The sequence below is a fragment of the Carcharodon carcharias genome, chromosome 22, assembly GCF_017639515.1.
Source record: "Carcharodon carcharias isolate sCarCar2 chromosome 22, sCarCar2.pri, whole genome shotgun sequence".
NCBI lineage: Eukaryota > Metazoa > Chordata > Chondrichthyes > Lamniformes > Lamnidae > Carcharodon > Carcharodon carcharias.
The window spans coordinates 3,332,281-3,353,025 of record NC_054488.1 but is presented as its reverse complement, the minus strand read 5'-3'; the positions used below and the strand labels follow the sequence as shown (position 1 = coordinate 3,353,025).

The 20,745-nt window shown below is 41.7% G+C and overlaps 1 protein-coding gene across 2 annotated transcripts in view; it reads right to left on the bottom strand.

Annotated features, from left to right (window-relative positions):
• The window catches only part of tmem104 (transmembrane protein 104), a 296,624-nt gene that overhangs the window by 193,806 nt on the left and 82,073 nt on the right, over nucleotides 1-20,745 (bottom strand). For both annotated transcript variants that reach the window (XM_041217287.1, XM_041217289.1), the window contains exon 7: nucleotides 12,783-12,882. In XM_041217287.1, the coding sequence (XP_041073221.1) occupies nucleotides 12,783-12,882 (100 nt within the window). The remainder of the gene's footprint in view (nucleotides 1-12,782; nucleotides 12,883-20,745) is intronic.

Sequence of the window (20,745 nt, the reverse complement as noted above, 5' to 3'; positions counted from 1 at the left end):
AAAGGTCACTGTCTAAGACCTTTCAGCCATAATGCACCAAGCGGCTGGGCATTGTATAGATCCCTCGGGCTAGGACTCCCATTGAATGTATGCAGTGAATATTTCATAGATCACAATTGTATTGAAGCACCTCAAAGTGCAACATGATCTATGTAGACAACTCAGATACCATTGCACTGACTGTCTGTTATGACTATTTTGAAATGTCTATAATGTTCCTTTGTATTTAAGAACCTCAGGGTGCAACGTGATTCATGTGGAAAACCAGAATATTATTGCACTTTTTGTGATGGCCATTTTGAAATGTTTTGTAATGTTCTTTCAGATCTTTTATGAATAAAGTACATCTTTGCAACAAAAAAAAGAGACGAGCACCACAGTCGGCCAGAGGCAGAGGACTGAATGAATGCAACTGCTTACCGCTGTCTTGTGCCAAATACCATGATTTGTACTTGGGATAAACTTCAATTCTGTTAGGCTGGTGAAAACACACTTGTACCCAAGCATGATCTGTAGCTAGCCTTAACTGACAGTCCCTTTTAGATCAGTTCTCCCAACTTAGTCTGCAAGTCTTACAATTAAATTGAAGCAAACCCCAGGTCTTATAGCTAAATTTAAAATAAAACTGAGGATTTTGTTCATGTGTGCATGTATTTGACCAAAGGAGGATTGACTGGAGTGAAAGAGAGAAAACACAGATCATTTGACAGAGATTAGTTTCAGAGGGATGGTCACAAGCCAGTCTCCCAGAGGCAAGGCATTACACACTAATTACATTTGAAATTCTCTCTAGAATGCAAGATTCACATTCATCCAGTCAGTCTAAGGCATGTTGGAATCACACTGTGGTCCAAACCATTCCATAGCAATATAAGAACTAGAAGCAAGAGTAGACCACAGGGCTCTGAGCCTGCTCCACCATTCAACACAATCATGACTGACCTTCTGCCTAAACTCCACATCTCTCAATTCAGAGAGCAAAAATCTGTCTCTCTCAACCTTAAATATATTCAATAATGGAGTAGACACAGGTCTCTGGGATAGAGAATTCCAAAGATTCACAGAATTACCTGGAAAAACTCAGCAGGTCTGACAGCAGCGGCGGAGAAGAAAAGAGTTGACGTTTCGAGTCCTCATGAACCTTCCACAGAACTGAGTGAATATAAGGAGGGGTGAAATATAAGCTGGTTTAAGGTGGGGCCTTCTCCTCCCTCCCAGAAACATGATAGGGTCCCATTGTCCTCACTTATCACCCCACCAGCCTTCGCATTCAAAGGATCATCCTCCTCCATTTCTGCCAACTCCAGCATGATGCCACCACCAAACACATTTTCCCTTCACCCCCCTGGCGGCATTCTGTAGGGATCGTTCCCTCCGGGACACCCTGGTCCACTCCTCCATCACCCCCTACTCCCCAACCCCCACCTATGGCACCTCCCCATGCCCACGCAAAAGATGCAACACCTGCCCCTTCACTTCCTCTCTCCTCACCGTCCAAGGGCCCAAACACTCCTTTCAAGTGAAGCAGCATTTCACTTGCGTTTCCCCCAACTTAGTATACTGCATTCGTTGCTCCCAATGCGGTCTCCTCTACATTGGAGAGACCAAACGTAAACTGGGCGACTGCTTTGCAGAACACCTGCGGTCTGTCCGCAAGAATGACCCAAACCTCCCTGCCGCTTGCCATTTTAACACTCCACCCTGCTCTCTTGCCCACATGTTTGTCCTTGGCTTGCTGCATTGTTCCAGTGAAGCCCAACGCAAACTGGAGGAACAGCACCTCATTTTCTGACTAGGCACTTTACAGCCTTCCAGATTGAATATTGAATTCAGCAACTTTAGATCTTGAACTCTCTCTTCCATCCCCACCCCCTTTCTGTTTCTTCCCCCTTCCTTTTGTTTTTTCCAATAATTTATATAGATTTTTCTTTTCCCATCTATTTCCATTATTTTTAAATATTTTATGTCCTGCTAGTCTTTCCACCCCACCCCCATTAGAGCTGTACCTTGAGTGCCCTACTTAATTCTTAATTAGCACATTCATTTAGATAATATCACCACCTTCAACACCTCTGTGTTCTTTTGTCTGTGACATCTTTTGATTATCTGCTCCTATCACTGCTTGTTTGTCCCTACAACAACACCCCCCCTATTTCTCTCTCCCCCCCCCACCCCCACCACCGCAGCGCCCCCCCCCCCCCCCCCCCCCCCACCCCCCACCTTAAACCAGCTTATATTTCACCCCTCTCCTTATATTCACACAGTTCTGTGGAAGGGTCATGAGGACTCGAAACGTCAACTCTTTTCTTCTCCGCTGATGCTGCCAGACCTGCTGAGTTTTTCCAGGTAATTCTGTTTATGTTTTAGATTTCTAGCATCCGCAGTTTTTTGTTTTCATCCAAAGATTCACAATCCTCTGAGCAAAGAAATTTCTCATTTCAATCCTAAATGATCAATTCTTTATCCTGAGACTGCAACCCCCTGTTCTAGGTTGCCCAGTCAAGGTAAACAACCTCAGTGTCTATCCTGTTAAACCCCCGCAGGATCTTGAATGCATCAATGAGATCACCTCCCATTCTTCTAAACTCCAGAATACTGACCCTTATCATAAAACAGCCATTTCATTCCAGGAACCAATGTAGTGAACCTCTGCTGGACCTCCAATACAAATATGGAGATCAAAACTGCATTAGCACCCCAGGAGTGGTCTCAAAGCCCTGTATAGTTACAGAAACACTTTGTTCTTTGTTGTATTCCAATCCCCTTGCAATTAAACAGTCAACATGCTATTTGCTTTCTAATTGCTTGCTGTACTGCCTGATGGCCCTATTCCTTGTAAAAGTACATGTCAGTCTATTTGAACATCACTCCTTTTGAAAAATATTCTGCTTTTTTGTTCTTACTACCAAAGTGAATAATCTCACTTGGTCATATTATGCTCCATCTACTACCTTATTGTCCACTCATTAACCTGTCTATATCTCTGCAGCTGATGTCAGACTAATTGGCCTGTATTTTCTCTCTCCCTTTCTTGAATAGGTGATGTAATATTTGCTAACTTCCAATCTGCTGGGGCCATTCCAGTATCTGGGGAATTTTGGGAAAATATAACCTGCATATCCAAAATCTCTGCAGGTGCCTCTTTTAGAACTCTAGGTATTGGCCATCAGGTCCTGGGGATTTGTCAGCTTTTAATACCTTAAGTTTCTTCAATAATTTCTCTCTAGATACTATGCCCTAAGAGGGTATTGGCAACCATGGACTTACTTCCATGTGTTGATCTACGATTATACTTGGCAAGGTACTTCAGTGGTTTGCTGCTGCCTTCTGCAAGCTCTGGCTGACCAGGAGCCTCTCCCACCCTTGCCACCTTCCACAGGTACATTGAAAGGATTGGTAATCAAATTGTTTGGCCTCAATATAAACGTGCTTTATGTGGCCATCAAGGCATGGAGTGGGACTTGAACGCAGAGTTTCTGACTCAGAGCCAGGAGCACATCATTACACCACAAGTTCACTACTTTTGCTCTACTGATTAATTTCTTTAAGTTCCTCACTCTTATTTACCCTTGGTTAGCCTCCATTTATGGTGTGAAATTTGCATCATCTACTGTGAAGACAGAAGATATTTGTTTAATGTCTCTGACATTTCCTCATTCCTCATGAAAATTTATCTTCAAAAGGATCCATGTTTCTTTCCGCTACTTTCCTTTTTAAATACTTGGAAAAGTTCCTAATCTATCTGGGAGATCCACGTGCAAGTTAGGAATCAGACATTGACAGATCATGTAGTGTCTCCCTGAAAGCCAAGAGCAATATAAAAACATGTTAACACCTTAGTATGAAAGAACTTCCCAGTTCAAAAGCCTGTGTGGACTGCAACAAGATCTGTTGCTTCTCTCTAATCTGTAGCTCTCTCATTTCAACCATTTGTGGTAACTTCCATATTCTGACAGTTGAGGCTGTACTCCCATGTGGTACAGGCACACCCATCTTATTCAAAATCTCAGTTGAAAGCTTTGAAACAACAGTCAAGACTCTAAAACCATAAAAAAAACCATAAAGCTGTATGTAAAATTTTGGTTCCTTATTAGAAAGCCAGCCAGCACATCTCCACCAATAGCTGATGTTTCTGCCTCTGTAATCACTTCTAAAACTCCCAAAGGACTGACCCTTGGCCCTTGCTCATTTACACGCTTTCCCTCATTCACAATAGGCTGAGAATCAGCTTCCATAACCATGAAGACGACATCCAGCTTCTCCCATCCTACCTCACTACACCACCTCTGTGCATGAGTCTAACAGAGCGAAAGCCATCAGCAAGTAAAGGTTTTCTCAAATTCAGCATGAGAAAGACCAAAGCCATTATTTTCAAATCCCCTCCGCTTGTCATCGCCACCCCAATCACCCTAACTATAGAATTATTTGCTTCATCACCAACATCCCATATTTACCCAGGATGCAGAACAGGCCCAGGGCACAGTGTTACTGTGGTGCATTTGCAAGGCTGATAGGTACATGCAGAGCATGTTTCTGGAGGTGGTCACCCTGCAGCTCAAGAGTGTACAGCTGGACATGGAACAGGTGACTGCCAGAAGGACGAGGACCTGGCAGATAGCGGAGTCAGCCAGTCATGGTTCATGTTGATACTGACCAGATGAGTAGAAAGAGGGATGGGGTCCTGCAGGTGGATTTGAAAGAGTTAGGAAGGAGACAAGCAAACAGGACTTCAAAAATGCAGTGATCTCCAGATTATTCCTGGTGTTAAGCGTATCAAAAAATAGGAGGATAGAGCAGATGAACGCAAGGCTGGAGGGATGATGCAGGAGAGAAGGCTTTAGATTCCTGAGGCATTGGGACCAGTCTGAGTGGTTAAGGGAGCAGGGGAAAGGAATGACCTATTAAGGAAGGATAGGCAAGTAACATTCGCACCACACAAGTGTCAGGCAATAACCATCTCCAACTAGAGAGAATCCAACCATCACCCCCTGATGTTCAATGGCATTACCATCACTGAATCCCCCACTATCCGCATCCTGGGGGTTACCATTGGCCAGAAACTGAACAAGCCATATAAATAATGTGGCTATAAGTGCAGGTCAGAGGCTAGGAATTGTGCAACGAGTAACCCACCTCCTGACTCCTTAAAGCCTGTCCACCATTTACAAGGCACAAGTCAGGAGTGTGATAAAATACTCCCCACTTGCCTGGATGAGTGCAGCTCCCACAACACAAGAAGCTAGACACCGTCCATGAAAAAGCAGCCCCGCTTGATTGGCACCAGATCCAAAAACATTCACTTCCTCCACCACCGATGCACATTAGCAGCAGTGTGTACCATCTACAAGATGCACTGCAGGAATTCACCAAGGCTCTTTTGACAGCACCTTCCAAGCCCACGACCACTACCATCTAGAAGGACAAGGGCAGCAGATAGATGGGAACACCACCACCTGGAAGTACCCCTCCGAGTCACTCACCATCCTGACTTGGAAATATATCACCATTCCTTCACCGTTGCTGGGTCAAAATCCTGGAACTCCCTTCCTAACAGCACTGTGGGTGTACCTACACCACATGGACTGCAGCGGTTCAAGAAGGCAGCTCACCACCACTTTCTCAAGGGCAACTAGGGATGGGTAATAAATGCTGGCCCAGCCAGCAAAGCCCACATCCCATGAATGAATTTTAAAAGTTGCACCTCAACAGAGCTTGGACAAATATGCTGACAGGACAGATTGCTACTGCTGTTGGAGAGGGTTTAAACTAACTTGGCAAGGGGATGGAAATTAGGTTGTCGCATTAAAAAGGAGAAACAAGGCATCAAAGGATTGGGAGAGACAGGCTTGAGTGTGAAATAGTAAGATATAGGTGGGGCAGAGTAAAAGGGAATGCAACAATTCGAAGCTAGGTTTACAGTGCATGTATGTAAACACACAAAGCGCGGTGGAGAAAACTGGTAAGCTGCAGGTGCACACAGCCAATTGCAAATGTGATGCTATGGAAATAACAGCGGGCTCAAAAAAAAAGGGCAGGATGGGTACTAAATATTTCTGGGTACAAAGTGATCAGGAAAGGTAGGAAAAGAAAGGAGGATGGAGGTGGCAGTATTAATTAAGGAGAAGGGTATAGGTGAAGATAGAGGATAATGACAGGAGTCAAGGGCAGCATTTATTTGCTTGGCGTTAAACAACATAGGTACCATTATGTTATTGGGTGAATGCTAAAGGCCAAATAGTGGAAAAGGTATAGAGGGACAAATTTACAAAGAAGTTAGAGGGCTGCAAAATCTAGAGGGGTAATTTGGGACTTCAATTATCTAAATATAGAGAGTGAGGTAGTAACAGTGTGAAGCACAGAGAGGGGTAAGAGTTTCTGAAATGTGCTCAGGAGAATTTTGTTTAGTAGGTTTTCAGACCAATAAGAAAGGAGGCATTGCTGGACTTGATTATTGGGAATGAGGTGGATCAAGTGCCAAGAGAGGAACATTTAGGGAACTGTGATTGTGGTGCAAGGTTTAGGTTAGTTATAGAAAAGGACAAGGAGCAATCTAGAGCAAACACACTTGAATTGGAGGGGTGTCAATTTCAATGAGATGCAAACAATTTTGGTCCAAATAAATTGGAATCAAAGATGGACTGGCAAAACTGTAATGGAACAGTAGGCTGGCTACCTTTTAAGAGGGTATTGTTCATTTACAATCTAGGCACATTTGCACAAGTGGGGAAAGGTTGGACAACCAAAGCCAAAGAAAGTACAATGAAACAGGAAAGGGGAACTAATGACAAGACATCAGGCTGTTAACACAAGTGAGAATCTTATGGAAAGTTCAGGGTGGGGGAATGAAAAAGAAAATGAGCAAAGAGAGTACAAGAAGAGACTAAAACCAACATAAGAGAATCAAAAGTCTTCCATAGGCATATAAATATAAAAAGGTACTAAGTGGAGGGGTGGGCCAATTAGAAACAAAAGGAGATCTACACTTGGAGGCAGGGGGCTTGGCTGAGGTACTAAGTGAGTATTCTGCATTTGTCTTTACCAAGGGAGATGCTGCACAAGTCATCATGAAAGGGAAAGTAGTTGAAATATGGGATTGATTTAAAAATTGATAAAGAGCAAGTATTAGAAAAGTTGACTGCATTTAAACGTTGATATGTTGTTAGGACCAGATCAGATACTTCCTTAAGTATCCTCAGATGCAAGGATAGAAATTGCAGAAGCACTGGCCAAAATCATCAAATTCCCCTTACATACAACTTGAAAGGCTTAATGGATCAAGTAGTAAAGATGGTTGGAGGAGGGTAAAGTGGTTGATGTGGTGTATATGAACTTTCAAAATGCATTTGAAATGCCACATAATGGGTTTGCCTGCAAAGCGGAAGGCAAGGGAATAAAAGGGACAGTGGCAGCTGGGATACAAAAGTTGGTTGAGTGACAGGAAACAGTGGCAAACTGTTGTTTTTCAGACTGGAGGTCACCAGAGATCTCAATCTATATTAATATCTTATACTTGGGCCTTCAGGGCACAATTTCAAAACTTGTACATGAGTCAAAACTTGGAGGTATTGTGAACTATAAAGAGGACAGTGATAGACTTCAAGAGTAAGTCCAAATGCAGCAAGGCCTGGACAATATCCAGGCTCGGGCTGACAAGTGGCAAGTAACATTCGCACCACACAAGTGTCAGGCAATGACCATCTCCAACAAGAGAATCTAACCATAGTCCCTTGACATTCAATGGCATTACCATCGCTGAATCCCCCACTATCAACATCCTGGGGGTTACCATTGACCAGAAACTGAACTGGTTGAGCTATATAAATATTGTGGCTTCAAGAGGAGGTCAGAAGCTAGAAATCAGACAGCAAGTAACTCACCTCTTAATTCCCCAAAGCCTGTCTACCATCTACAAGGCACAAGTCAGGAATGTGATGGAATACTCTCCACTTGCCTGGATGAATGCAGCTTCAACAACACTCAAGCTTGACACCATCCAGGAGAAAGCAGCACATTTGATTGGCACACCATTCGCAAACATTCATTTCCTCCAGCACTGACACAGTGGCAGAGTGTACACCGTCAACAAGATGCACTGCAGAAATTCACCAAAGCTCCTTAGACAGCACCTGCCAAACCCACGACCGCTAACGTCTAGAAGGACAAGGGCGGAAGATACATGGGAACGTTACCACCCGAAAGTTCCCCTCCAAGTCGCTCACCATCCAGACTTGCAAATATATCACTGCTCCTTCACTGTCACTGGGTCAAAATCTTGGAACTAGGTCCCGAACAGCACTGTGGGTGAACCTACACCACATGGACTGAAGTTGTTCAAGAAGGCAGCTCACCACCACCTATTTCTATTATGTAACTTGTCTCTTCTACTTTTATTTTAGCCTTTTTATAAAATGTTCTTACAGTCTGTTTTTATGTTCCTGGCTAGATTACTCTCATTCTATTGTTTTTTAAGCTTTTTAAAATCAACATTTTGGTGATCCTATGCTGGTTTCTAAAACACTCCAAATCTACTACTATTCTTGGCAACATAATAAAACTCTTCTTACACTATCCTTAACTTTCCTAGTGAGCCACGAACTGATCTTTCTTGCTGCACTTTTCTTCCTCAATGGAATGCATTTTTGTTACTCACAGAGTCCTACAGCACAGAAAAAGGCCCTTCAGCCCATCGAATCTGTGCCAATCAAACAAGTACCTAACTATTCTAATCCCATTTTCCAGCACTTGGCCCATAGCCTTGTATGTCGTGGCATCTCAAGTGCACATCCAAATACTTCTTAAATGTGAGGAGGGTTTCTGTCTCTACCACCCTTTCAAGCAGTGAGTTCCAGACTCCCACCACCCTCTGGGTGAAAAAATTCCTCCTCACATCCCCTCTAAACCTCCTGCCCCTTAACTTAAATCTATGCCCCCTGGTTATTGATCCCCCCACCAAGGGGAAAAGTTCCTTCCTGTCTACCCTATCTGTGCCCCTCAATTTAGTACACCTCAGTCATGTCCCCCCTCAATCTCCTCAGCTCCAGGGAAAATAACCCCAGTCTATCCAATCTCTCCTCAACTAAAATTCTCCAGCCCAGGCAACATGTGACACCGGAAGTAATCCAGAGGTTACTACCTTTGGAGGTCCTGTTTTTTAATCTGTTTCCTAGCTCCCTAAATTCTGCTTGCAGGACCTCATCCCTCTTTCTACCAATGTCATTGATACCAATATGTACCACGATCTCAGTGTCTGTTTGCCCTCCCCCGTTAGAATGCCCTGCAGCCGTTCAGTGACATCCTTGACCCTGGTACAAGGGAGGCCACATGCAGTCACGTCTACAGTCACAGAAACACCTGTCTGTTCCCCTTACTATCGAGCCTCCTACCACTATTCCTCTTCCCACCTTTCCCCCCCACCCCCGGTGCAGCTGAGCCACTCACGGTGCTATGAGCATGGTTGCACTCCCCAGAGGGACTGTCACTCTCACCGTTTTCCAACACACAAACCGTTCTCGAGCAAAATGCACCCTGGGGATTTCCTGACTACCTGCCTTATTCCTTTCTTCTGACTGATGGTCACCCATTCCCTCTCTGTCTGCACTTCCGTAAGCTGTGGGGTGACCACGAATTAAAAACGTGCTATCCACGAAACTCTCAGCCTCACGGATGCGCCTCAGAGCCTCCAGCTGCTGCTCAAGCTCCAAAACTCAGAGCTCAAGTAGCTGCAGCTGGTGGCACTTCCTGCACACGTGGTCAGTCAGAGCGCAAGGAGCATATGGGACTTCCCACATGTTGCAGGTGGTACATAACACTGGACTGAGCTGCCCTGCCATGCCTCAAGTTGAAAAAAAACCCTTTAAGTTAAATACAGTAAAAAAAGTTAAATTGTTTATGTACTTTAAATAAAAACTAGAACCCTTAGCTTTCCTTAGCTTAATCTATTTGAAACTGGAGAAAAATTGAATTGTTTCTTTCTGCTATTTATTTACAACTATCCCTTTTAGTTGATTTACGCAATCAACTTGAGGCATGAGGGGAGAACTGGCTAAGTAATTGGCTTTAAGTTTAAGCTTCTTGTTTGGGACTGGGGTATAATAGTTTTCAAACTTAATATGGAATTCAACTGTATTATGATCACTTTTGCAAAGCAGATATTTTTATGATGAAATTATTAATTAAAATTCATTTCAAAATGATAGATCTACAATAGCTGATTCTAGAACACACAGCTCCAGGAAGCAGTCATGAGAGCGTTTTGAAAATTCATCTTCCAGGCTACCTTTGCTAATTTGATTGGTCCAAACTACACAATGGTTAAAGTTTGTCACAATTATTACATTGCTTTTGTTACAAGCTCCTGTTATCCTTTATTTAATGCACTGTTCAATGGTATAACTCAGGGTTGTCCAACGTACAGCCCATGGGTCAGAACCAGCCCACCATGTCTCTCCATCCAGCCCGTGGTCTCTGTTTAAAACACAGAAAAATAGAAGTGACAAATCTGCAAGGAGCTGCTTCTCCAATCACAGGCAGTTTCTTTCCTATGTTTGCTATTTGAGCCTATCAGCAGCAAATGCAGGAGAGAAAAAGTCTGCGACGGGAGGAGCAGCGAGCAGTGTGAAGGTAAGGGGCCACGATGCATTCTCTCTCTCTGTCTTTGACTGCATTCTCTCTCATATTCCCATGCAGATGCTGGCCCCATAAAGGAGCACAGGGGTCAAGATGGCCAAGGGTGCCAAGGAGACCACGAGGAACAATAATTACAGCAAGTGTGGCCATCTGGCCGCCCATCCACCACTCTCCCCCCCCACTTTGTTTTTGTAGACATTTGATGATAAACTATTCCTTCCTGTCCCACTTTGCTTGTCTTTACCTGAATCACTACACTGCTCTATTGCCTCAACTTATCTCTTTAGATTTCTAAATCTCTTTTCAACTGACCTCTCACCCTTGTCTTTTATGTTAAAGCGCTAGTGTGAAGTTATATACTTTGGTAGAAAGAACAAGCAAAGCAATTCTAAGTGCAATGCAGGAACTGAGACACCTGAGGGTACATGTGCAGAAATTGCTGGAGGTGCACATCAAAGCATATTGAAAACGTGATTGAAAAGGCAAATGGGGTCCTGGGCTTCATGAATATGGGTAGAGAGTATAAAAGGAAATTATGATATTCCTTTGGTCACAACTGGACTAGTGTGTCCAATTCTCAACACGACACTTTAAAATGCGAAGGCTTTAGAGAAGGTGCAGTAAAGATTTACAAAAATGATTCGAGGGATGAGGAACTCCATAACAAGGGTATATTGGAAAAGTTGGGGTTGCTCTTCTTAGAGAAGTGATGGTTAAGAAAAGATTTAAAAGGTGTTCGAAATCATGAGGGGCCTAGACAGTAGATAGAGGGGCCAATGTCATTGATGGAAGGATTAAGTGCCAGGGGACACCATTTTAAGGTGAATGACAAAAGGACTAAAGGCAACATGAGGAAAAACTTTTCTATGCAGTGAGTAGTTTGGATCTGGAATGCACTGCCTGAGAGGGTTGGTGAAGACAGGTTCAATTGTGGCTTTCAAAAGGGAATTGGATTAGCACCTGAAGAGAAAAAAATTGCAGGGCGATAGAGTGAGACTAGCTGATTTGCTCTTGCAGACAGTCAGCATGGACATAATAGGCTAAATGGGGTCCTTCTGTGCTGCAACCATTCTATGATTCCTTTCCAAGGACTACCACTAAATCTGTTTGCAACCACCCCATCAGACAATGCATTCCAAATCTCAACAACTGCTGCATAAAAAAATCTCATCCTCATGTCACCTCTGATTCTTTAGTCAATCTCCTTTAGTCTCTGCCCTGTGGTCATTGACCCTTCAACCATTGGAAACAGTTTCTCATTATCTGCTCTAACTAAACTCCTCCATCAAGTCTCCTCTTAGCCTTCTTTGCTCTGAGAACAATTCTAGCTTCTCCAGTCTACACATGCAACTGCAAATCCTTATCCCAGGAACCATTCTAGGTAACCTCGTTTGTACTCTCTGCAAAGGCTTCAAGTCCTTCCAAAAGTGTGGGGATACAGAATGGGACATGAAACTCCATCTAAGGTTAAACTAGCATTTTATTACGTATTTAGCATAACTTCCTTTTATTTTCACTATCTTTTTTGAGCATCATGGGACACTTTCCCCATTAAAAATTAGTCCATATTTAGATTGTAAATTAACATTGTCCTGCTGATATCCGGCTGTTTCTGTGTGCAGTGTAATTAAAATTCTCAAACGTAAATGAAATGGCCAGACAATGCCTTTGGCCTGTGCCACTATTCCCACTGGTGGGGTGAAGGTGCAAGTTTTAACCTCTGGGAACAGGGACTGTTTACTGATATCACAGGTGTGACTGCCTAATCTGATCATGTGTCTAATTTTATTTATATGAACATTGAGGTTAATGAGACCTGCACATTTTTAACCTTCCTTTGTAATTTGAGACACAATTAACAATACTGAGGCCAAGCATAGTTAACTTTGAGTCTCAATTTAGAAGCTGCCAGCAAACTGGGAAGAGAATTTTTGCTGCTAGAGGGAAGTCTCATGGAAACTAAGAAGATGAAACACTAATGGTTATTCTGCTTTTTTCCCCCATAATCAATTTTCTTTAGTCGCGTCTTATTTCTTTGTTTTAAAATAACTGTACAACCAATCATAAAATTGGAAAAATTAAGATTCAAAGGGTCAGTAACAATCTCACTGACATTGCAGCTAAATGAAGGGCAAGAGCATCAATCGAGCACTTACCAGACTACTTCAGTGAGGGAATATGGGACAGCAGCTGCGTAGATAGCCAGATCCCCATAGAGGTAGATTATGATGCAGATGTAGAACATGTTGACTCCCACTGTGGGGGAAACAAACAAAACAAATTAAAGATGCTGCAACCCATATGTGTTCTCAAACCTTTGTGCAAAGACAGATGCTCTTCTCTGCCACCAACTTTATTTTCAGTTATTGGCACTTGATGCTGAAGCGAGCGCTGCCAAGACTGACCTGTGCAGCAATCTGTCCTTTTTGTCTTTGTGCTTATTTAAGAGATTAGTCACCATGGGAACTGTCAAAAGTAAAACAGGTAGCTTTCCTCCAGTGCTACTTATTTTTTCAGTGAATTACTAAACACATCATTTATGATGATAAACCACAGAGGTAATAGCTGTCCTCAAGTGTGTAAACAGTACTGTTTAATTAACAGCAGCTAAGTGTCTGACATTTGGTCATCTACGCTGAAATAACCGATCCCAGGTAGGGCAATGGCTGAGCACTACAGGTCAACACCCCAGGTTAGAAAGAGAAAGACAGCCAGTGTTCCTGCTCACATGTGCTCATCAAAACATCAAGAGACTCCCCGAAAATGTGGATATTGGATCTGGATAGAATTGGGCTCAGCTGCAAATATCCCCCAAATACCAGGCTCAAGAGGATGAATAACCACTTAAATGAACTAACAAAAGTTTGCCAGAATCCTTAGAATGGGCCCTAACAGGTCAACATCATTAAGAGAGAATATTAGAAAAGCTGAAGACAAAAACATCAGTTCCAAAGCTGCTGCCTGCACTTGTTCTCAACCCAAAACCAATTGCTTGAACTCTCAAACGTCCTTGTCCAACCACCAATGTGGTGTCTCGGTTCGTATCACCTTCTAATTAAACATCTGGACTAGAGGTAAGCTTGGGCAGTGATTAGGTAACTTCACTTCGCAATTGAGTCACACAGTCCAAGTGAATCTGCTACTCCCCATTACAGGCATGCTTCATCTTCATAAATAATATCAGCAGTCATCTCTCAAATATTTGAATATATTTCATGGACTAATAATCATGGATAATTCATTAAGGGCACACCGAAATCAGAGTTTGAAACTGCGATTGTTAATAATAATTCTGAGCAGGGAACAAGATAGTGATTTGCTATGACTTTTACACTGTTATCAGAATCTCTCCACACCAGACTAATTAATGAACATTCACAAGATCCATTCTTGGACAGAAGTATCATCTCATTTACTTTTCTCATTTGAGGCCTGTAGTGTGTACTGAATTGTCCCAGATCTACTCACTAAAACTAGATATTGGGCTTTCAAACTCGCTCCTTCCATCGTCTCTCTCTCTCATCTCCAAAGTAGCTTCGTATCCTCCAGTCATACACTTAACTTGGCTCTTACTCTACTGCACAAATCTCTCTGATCTGGCTTCTCCACAATATTTTGCCAAAGCTTCTCTCTTGGCTACTGATCTCTTCAATTAGGCTTGCTTTTCTCACTATCCTGGGGCCAACTAACTCCAGATCTTTCACCCCAATCATCAACTTGCTTTCATACAGCATCTTTAACCTTGAAATATCCTAAGATTCTTTACTGGAGAGTTACAGAACAAAATTTTACACAGTGCCACATAAGGAGACAGTAAGCCAAATAATCAAAACCTTGGTCAAAGACATAGGTTTTAAGGTGCTCCTTTAATGAGGAAACAGAGAGCAGTTTAGCGAGGGAATTCATGAGGTTGAGGCCTAAGCAGATAACAGCCACCAGTGGTGGAACAATTAAATTTGGGAAGTTCAAGAGATCAGAATTGGCAGAGCACTAAGTGTTGAAGGCCTGTAGAAGATACAGAAAAGGCATGGCCATGGAATGGTTTGAAAATAAGGATGAGAAATTTAAAATTAAGGAGTTGCATTCAAACAGCCCTGGCAGGATGATATTTATTAATGTTGCATCCCTTCTCCAATCCAGGGGCCTTTATACAGTACAGTGGATATTGGGAATTTAGACCCAGTGACCTTTATGGAAACATAGGGACAGGAGAAGTCCATTAAAACACAAGACTGTTCAATCAGGTCATACTCAATTTGTATCTTAATTCCATTTAATCATCTTGGTTCTATATACCTCAATATCCTTGCCCAACAAAAGCCAATCGACCACAGTCCTGAAAACTGCATTATTATTTTTCATAACTTTTTGCAATGAACTACTCTCAAAGAATAGACATTTCACAAGAGTGGAGAGCCAAACAAGATTAACTTTCCAATTGATTTTATAGATCAGTAATGAGAAAGCTCTTCCATTGGCTCACGCAAAGTACAGATGCTCCCAACTGCTGGTGCACAAAGCAATTAGTCACTCTGAAAGGAACAATGAATTACTACAATCCTACAAGGTAATTCAAGAGCAGCCAGGTTTGCAGGCAACGCTAATTTACGAGCACTAAGAGCAGCTGGCAGCAGGAAATGGCAAACAATATGGACAAATTAATTGAATGGGCAAAACTGTAACAGAGGAAAGTTCAATATGAAGTGTGAGATTTCAATCCAAGTGTGGATTCAAGAACAACAAAAATCAGGATTTTTTTTGAATAGCAAGAGGGGGAACTGTGGATGAACAAGGGACTTGGGTAGCAGAAGTCACAAAGCTAATGTACAAATACACAAAGTAGCTAAAAAAGACAAATGCGAAAGTGCCTTTTATCTTGAGCACTAGAAAATAAAGAGAAGTTACACTTCGGTTAATTTAAAAAAAACCCTGGAAATACACAAGTCAGGCAGCATCTGTGGAGACAAAAACAGTTTTAGGCTGGGATGACCTTTCATCAGAACTGCATCAGTTAAGCCTTGCTTAGATCCCCTCTGGAGTAGTGTGCTCAATTCTGGGCACTGCACTTCACAAAGACATAACGGTCCTAAAGGGAGTTCACAAAGTGATACTGGAGTTAAAAAGACTCAATTATGAGGACAGGTTTAGCTATTGCCCCCCAAGTTTAAAGGTTGATGGGTTATCTGATTGGGATACTCAAAATGATAATGGGTTTCAATAGAATTGATACAGGGAAAATATTTTCTCCAGTGGGGGAATCCAGAATAAGAAGGCAGAGTTTTAAAATTAGAGTACCATCATTTAGAAGTGAAATCATAAAAGTACATTTTTCACCCAAGTAGAAGAATAATTATGGGCCTCTTGCCCTAAAAGTTGTGGATGTTGGTCAATTGAGGTTTAAATCTGACAGCAACAGAATTTTTAAGGGTATCAAGGGGTATGGATCAAAGGTGAATACAATGGAGTTGGAGTTGAAGTACAGTCTAGCCATGATCTAATAGTTACCAGGTTTGAGGGGCTGAATACCCTACTCCTGCTCCCATGTACTGTCAAAAGTCTCATGGTGTAAGGAGTTTGAGAAGGAGGAGGAGAAAGCAGCACACAAGAGAGCACTTCTGGAGAAGATTAAGGCTCAAATGTTGCTGTGAAGGAATGGTGCTCTCCATTCATTATGCTTACAGCCACCCACAAATTTTGTAGGCTTTTGCATGGCAACTTAGTTACTAGGGATTTATTGGCGCTACGTCGTCTATAGGGGATGTGCGGCACAAAAGCAGCACCAGCAAAAGTGTGTCTCCTCAACCGGGGTGAAGAATCCTCACTGTGACACAAACTAAACTAGAAGTATAAAATTCAAATATTTAATTCAATGTACAATCATGTACAGAAAACAAAACGAGAAAGAAAGGTGAGAGGCTAAAGTTTTTTTTAATTTTTAAATTCTCCAATGATAAAGTTCTGAAAGAATGGGGCTCTATGCTTGTACAATTAAACTTTCAGAGACAAAGAGGTTCTTTGGCAGTAATTAAGACTTGACACCATTTTTTAAAAGTCACTTATTCCTGAACTCACTTGACCTAACGTTTTCTGGTATGTTTAGTAGACATCAGTGGGGAAGTACTGCAACTTCATGTCATTGCAAAGGTGAATGCCGAATCTCTCGGCGAGGTACCAATGTGGTGTAGCTTGTGGAGAAGCAGGACAAATCAGACAGCATCTTCCCGATGCACACATGCAGTTGAACGTAGGAAGAGAGAAGTTGCTGTCCAACTTATTCCATAGTAACGGAGAGTGCTGATAACCTCATCATTAGTCCCATTGCAAAATGTCTGCTCTCTATGCAGCAGACAACTATTCTGCAGAAGATTCACTGCCAGCCAAAATGCTACAGAAAAGTACATTGAATGATTGCCCAAGAATGAACTTAGCAATGAATGCTTTGAAGCCTGAGAAATTACAATCCTTCAGGGAACACAGTATATAATATCATTACTTAACTGTAAAGTAAATAACAGAATTTTGGCACATTGCAATAAAATTTCTTTTTAGGAGTGAATTTTGCCTCGTGGCATGAAGAACTATGGGTTGTAGCAATGTTAAGCCAACCCTGCAGGACCTCAATTATGAAACTTTAATATAATATTAAACTTATTTTACTGTCTCTACTGAGCAACATCACCACTTTGGTAGAGAACAGCTTATTAGAGTTCCCGGTTATCTAGATGTGTAGTGTAAAATTAATTGCTGCCCTACAGAACTACCTCATTCTACTAATTACGAAGCTATCATATTTGCAATTTATGTTCCAGCTCTAAGGCACCCAGCGAACCAAATGTTCCAAAAGATAGATAGCAGCCATGAGACTCTCAATCATCCATTTAGATCTTCATGGGTTGGTTCACACTGGACGATGCATGGAAGCAAAACAAATACCAGGAAGGTCATTGGAGAAAGGGGTCATTGCTTAGCCTTAGAGTTGATTAACCTTTAGTTCAAGTGTGTGAATTCTCTCTACTCCCTTTAACAGTAGTGTTAACATGAATGAATTGACAAGCACTGCACAACAAAGGGCAAATTCAAAGTAATGTGCAAGGACAATTTACAGGGCTACTGAACTAATTTAAGAATTTAAAACAGGCAAATATTTGTGTACTAGAAGAACAGATTTCTCCACTATCAATAATTCAGTTTAACACACACGAGTTACAAGGTGGAGTGCAAAGCCAGAGCTGTTTCTTTTCTCACATGTGGACAATTTGCACTAGACAAGCACACAGGCATTGTACAGAAAAAGCAAAACATCTGCGGGAAGCCGGAAGAAAGAAATTGGACTAACTGTTCCACAGCTGGAAAGGAAACTACATAGCCAGAAATTCAACTGTGATGGGGAGCCATTTGATAGTAATTTATCTGAAATGCAAAAGAACCAGAACTAATCTGAACTAAGAGCAATGCCAACTCAATTAACAAAATGTTTTACAACAGAGTTCCTGAGGGTAATAATATTGCCACATCACCTCCAGTGGAACATCCATGTTAAAATGGAGATCGCTTAATGTGGTGGATGACAAGTGAGCAGCAGCTTTGAGAAATCAGAGTAAATGCAAGGGTAGTAGACCCTCATTAGAGAATTGGAATTAAGTTTCCAAAAGGGAAAGTTGAACAGTGAGTAGGAGATTGGAAGAGATAGCACTGAGGAGGGATGAGCTGAAAAGACATACAAAGACCATGAGGACCAGAACTTCAAAGTGTCCCCTAAAATCAACACTTCCTTCCCTGCACAGAGTAAATTCCATTCAATAGGAATAGACTTAGAGCCACTTGATTCAAGAGTTGGAAAGACAAATTGTTTGCTACACTGAATTTTGGAGTCACGCTAACAGGTACAAGTGGTCAAACATCTCAAAGAAAAACAGACAAAATTGAGAAAAGTTACCAGAGACCTACAGCCATTTTGCAACTGGGAGATGGAATAGCCCATGCCACTTAAGGGTAAGTTGCATCAGCAGCAAATCCATTGTCATTCAGTAGAAAGCTGTGCTGTTCTTCATTATTTGTAGTCAATATTTTGCAAAATAAAAAGATAGGCTCACATTTATATAAGCATCTTTCATAACCAGACATCTGAAAGTGCTTAACAACTAATTAAATATTTTTGAAGTGCAGTCACTGTTGAAATGTAGCAAAGCCGGCAATCAATTTGTATACAGCAAACTCACACAAACAGCAGTGTGATAACAACCAGGTAATCTGGTTGTTAATGAACAAAATTTAACCAGGAGATAACTCCCCTGTTCTTATTTGAAATAGTGCCATGAGATCTCATGTCCACCCAAGGGGGAAAAAAGTATTGTTAGAAACAATGTATAGCTTTAAGTTTAATTTATATTTTGTATTTAGGTGTCAAGAAAAGTGAAGCCTGTTTGTTGTGAGCTGGGTGCCAGGAAGTCTGGGGCCTTGTATGCATACATGCATTTTAAATAAGGTTTTACAACTCCTGAGCGGAGAGATGGATTACCAAGGGTAATTGGTGAAGTTGAAAAACAAAGTAGAAAAAACCAGTGACAGTGGCCAGAAAGAGAGAGACAGAGAAACACAGAAAAGCAATCAGTTAATGTGTGCATAGCAGAGAGTGCAGGCAGAAGGTCTAATCTTTCTAATAAAAAATCCTGTAAGGCTGCTGGGGAACTGAGTTTAGAGAACTCATCCTGTTTGCTCTGAAATTGACATAATAGTGAGTTCAGGTTGTGGTTTTTGAGTGACTCAGAGATACCAGCTGAAGAAAAGCACCTTGTGAATGTTCAGAAGTCTGTCAGAAAAAAACTGTTTGAAACTGAGCTAACCTAAGCAAGAAGCCTTGGTGTTGAGACAGTGGTAAATCTTCACCGGGGCTCTGTCTGAAAGCGTTGCTGGGCTGTAAAGGGAGGGGCCTACAGAACAGAATTGTAGGAGCTTGGAGATCAGAGGGATTTAAGGGGTTACAGAGGTAGAGAGCGATGGGGCCATGCAGAGATTTGAACACAAAGATGAGAACTTAAAAAAACAAGTTGGTGTTGGACTGGTAGCCAATATTGGTCAATAAGTACAAGGAGGATGCGAGAACAGGACTTGGTGCCATTTATAAGATTATTATTAAACCTCAGCTTTCACTATTGTACTAGTAGATATGGGGGCGAGTTAACTCCCATGAAAGACGATCAGACACTTATCAGAGGCACCATTCACCATAAAGCAGCATTTATAACAGAGCTGAATTGATAATAATTCCATTATCAATACCAGAGCCCAACAGGCAGGAACCTCTTCACAGCAATTTAAAACAGTGCGTTAAATCCAGAAATCTACAGCTCTGCTAAAGCTAAAGAAACAGATGAGCAGTCCTCAAGATTCAGGTAGTCCACTGAAGCATCACCTCTCCTTGTTCTCCACATTCTCCTTATTACACTGTTTCAACCCAAAGGCAATAGTTCCAATAATTCCACTAAATATTGGTCTATACAAATGGACATCACAAAATGAACAGTTATGTTAAAAATAAGAACTATCATATAGATTCCTACACTAGGGTAAATTTTGGGGTTGGGCAGTGGCAAGGAGTCAGTAAAGTTTAACTAGATTCCTGTGTGGGTGGAAAGGAATTAGTGTAGTTCACTCCTCCATTAGATCAGAATCAGTTTGTTGAAACATTGTCCAAACATCCTACAACTCTCAAACTTGATCTGAAGGAAATGTAATCAATTATTGATGGACTAAAACATGTTTCTGCAGTTGATTATATTCCAATACAGTACTAGGAATTATAAAAAAGTTATGGCCATCTTTCCTCCAGTTACACTTGTTTAAAAAAATCATTAGATGGAATTTTGAAGCTGTTGTATCGACAGAAATGCCTAACTTCCAAAAAGCTGGAAGGATTTGGATGTCAAACAAGCAATACTTGCTTGAATACATTTTCCTGAAAGATTCCACAAATGGCCTCAGACATAGATGCCAATGCAGCCCCTTCACTTATGCCACTGGACATTCTGCATAATGACAACTAGCTTGAAGGTTTCAAATGTTAGGCCACATTGCACTACAACAGTTCAACAGTACACACAATCAGTTACAAAGCACATT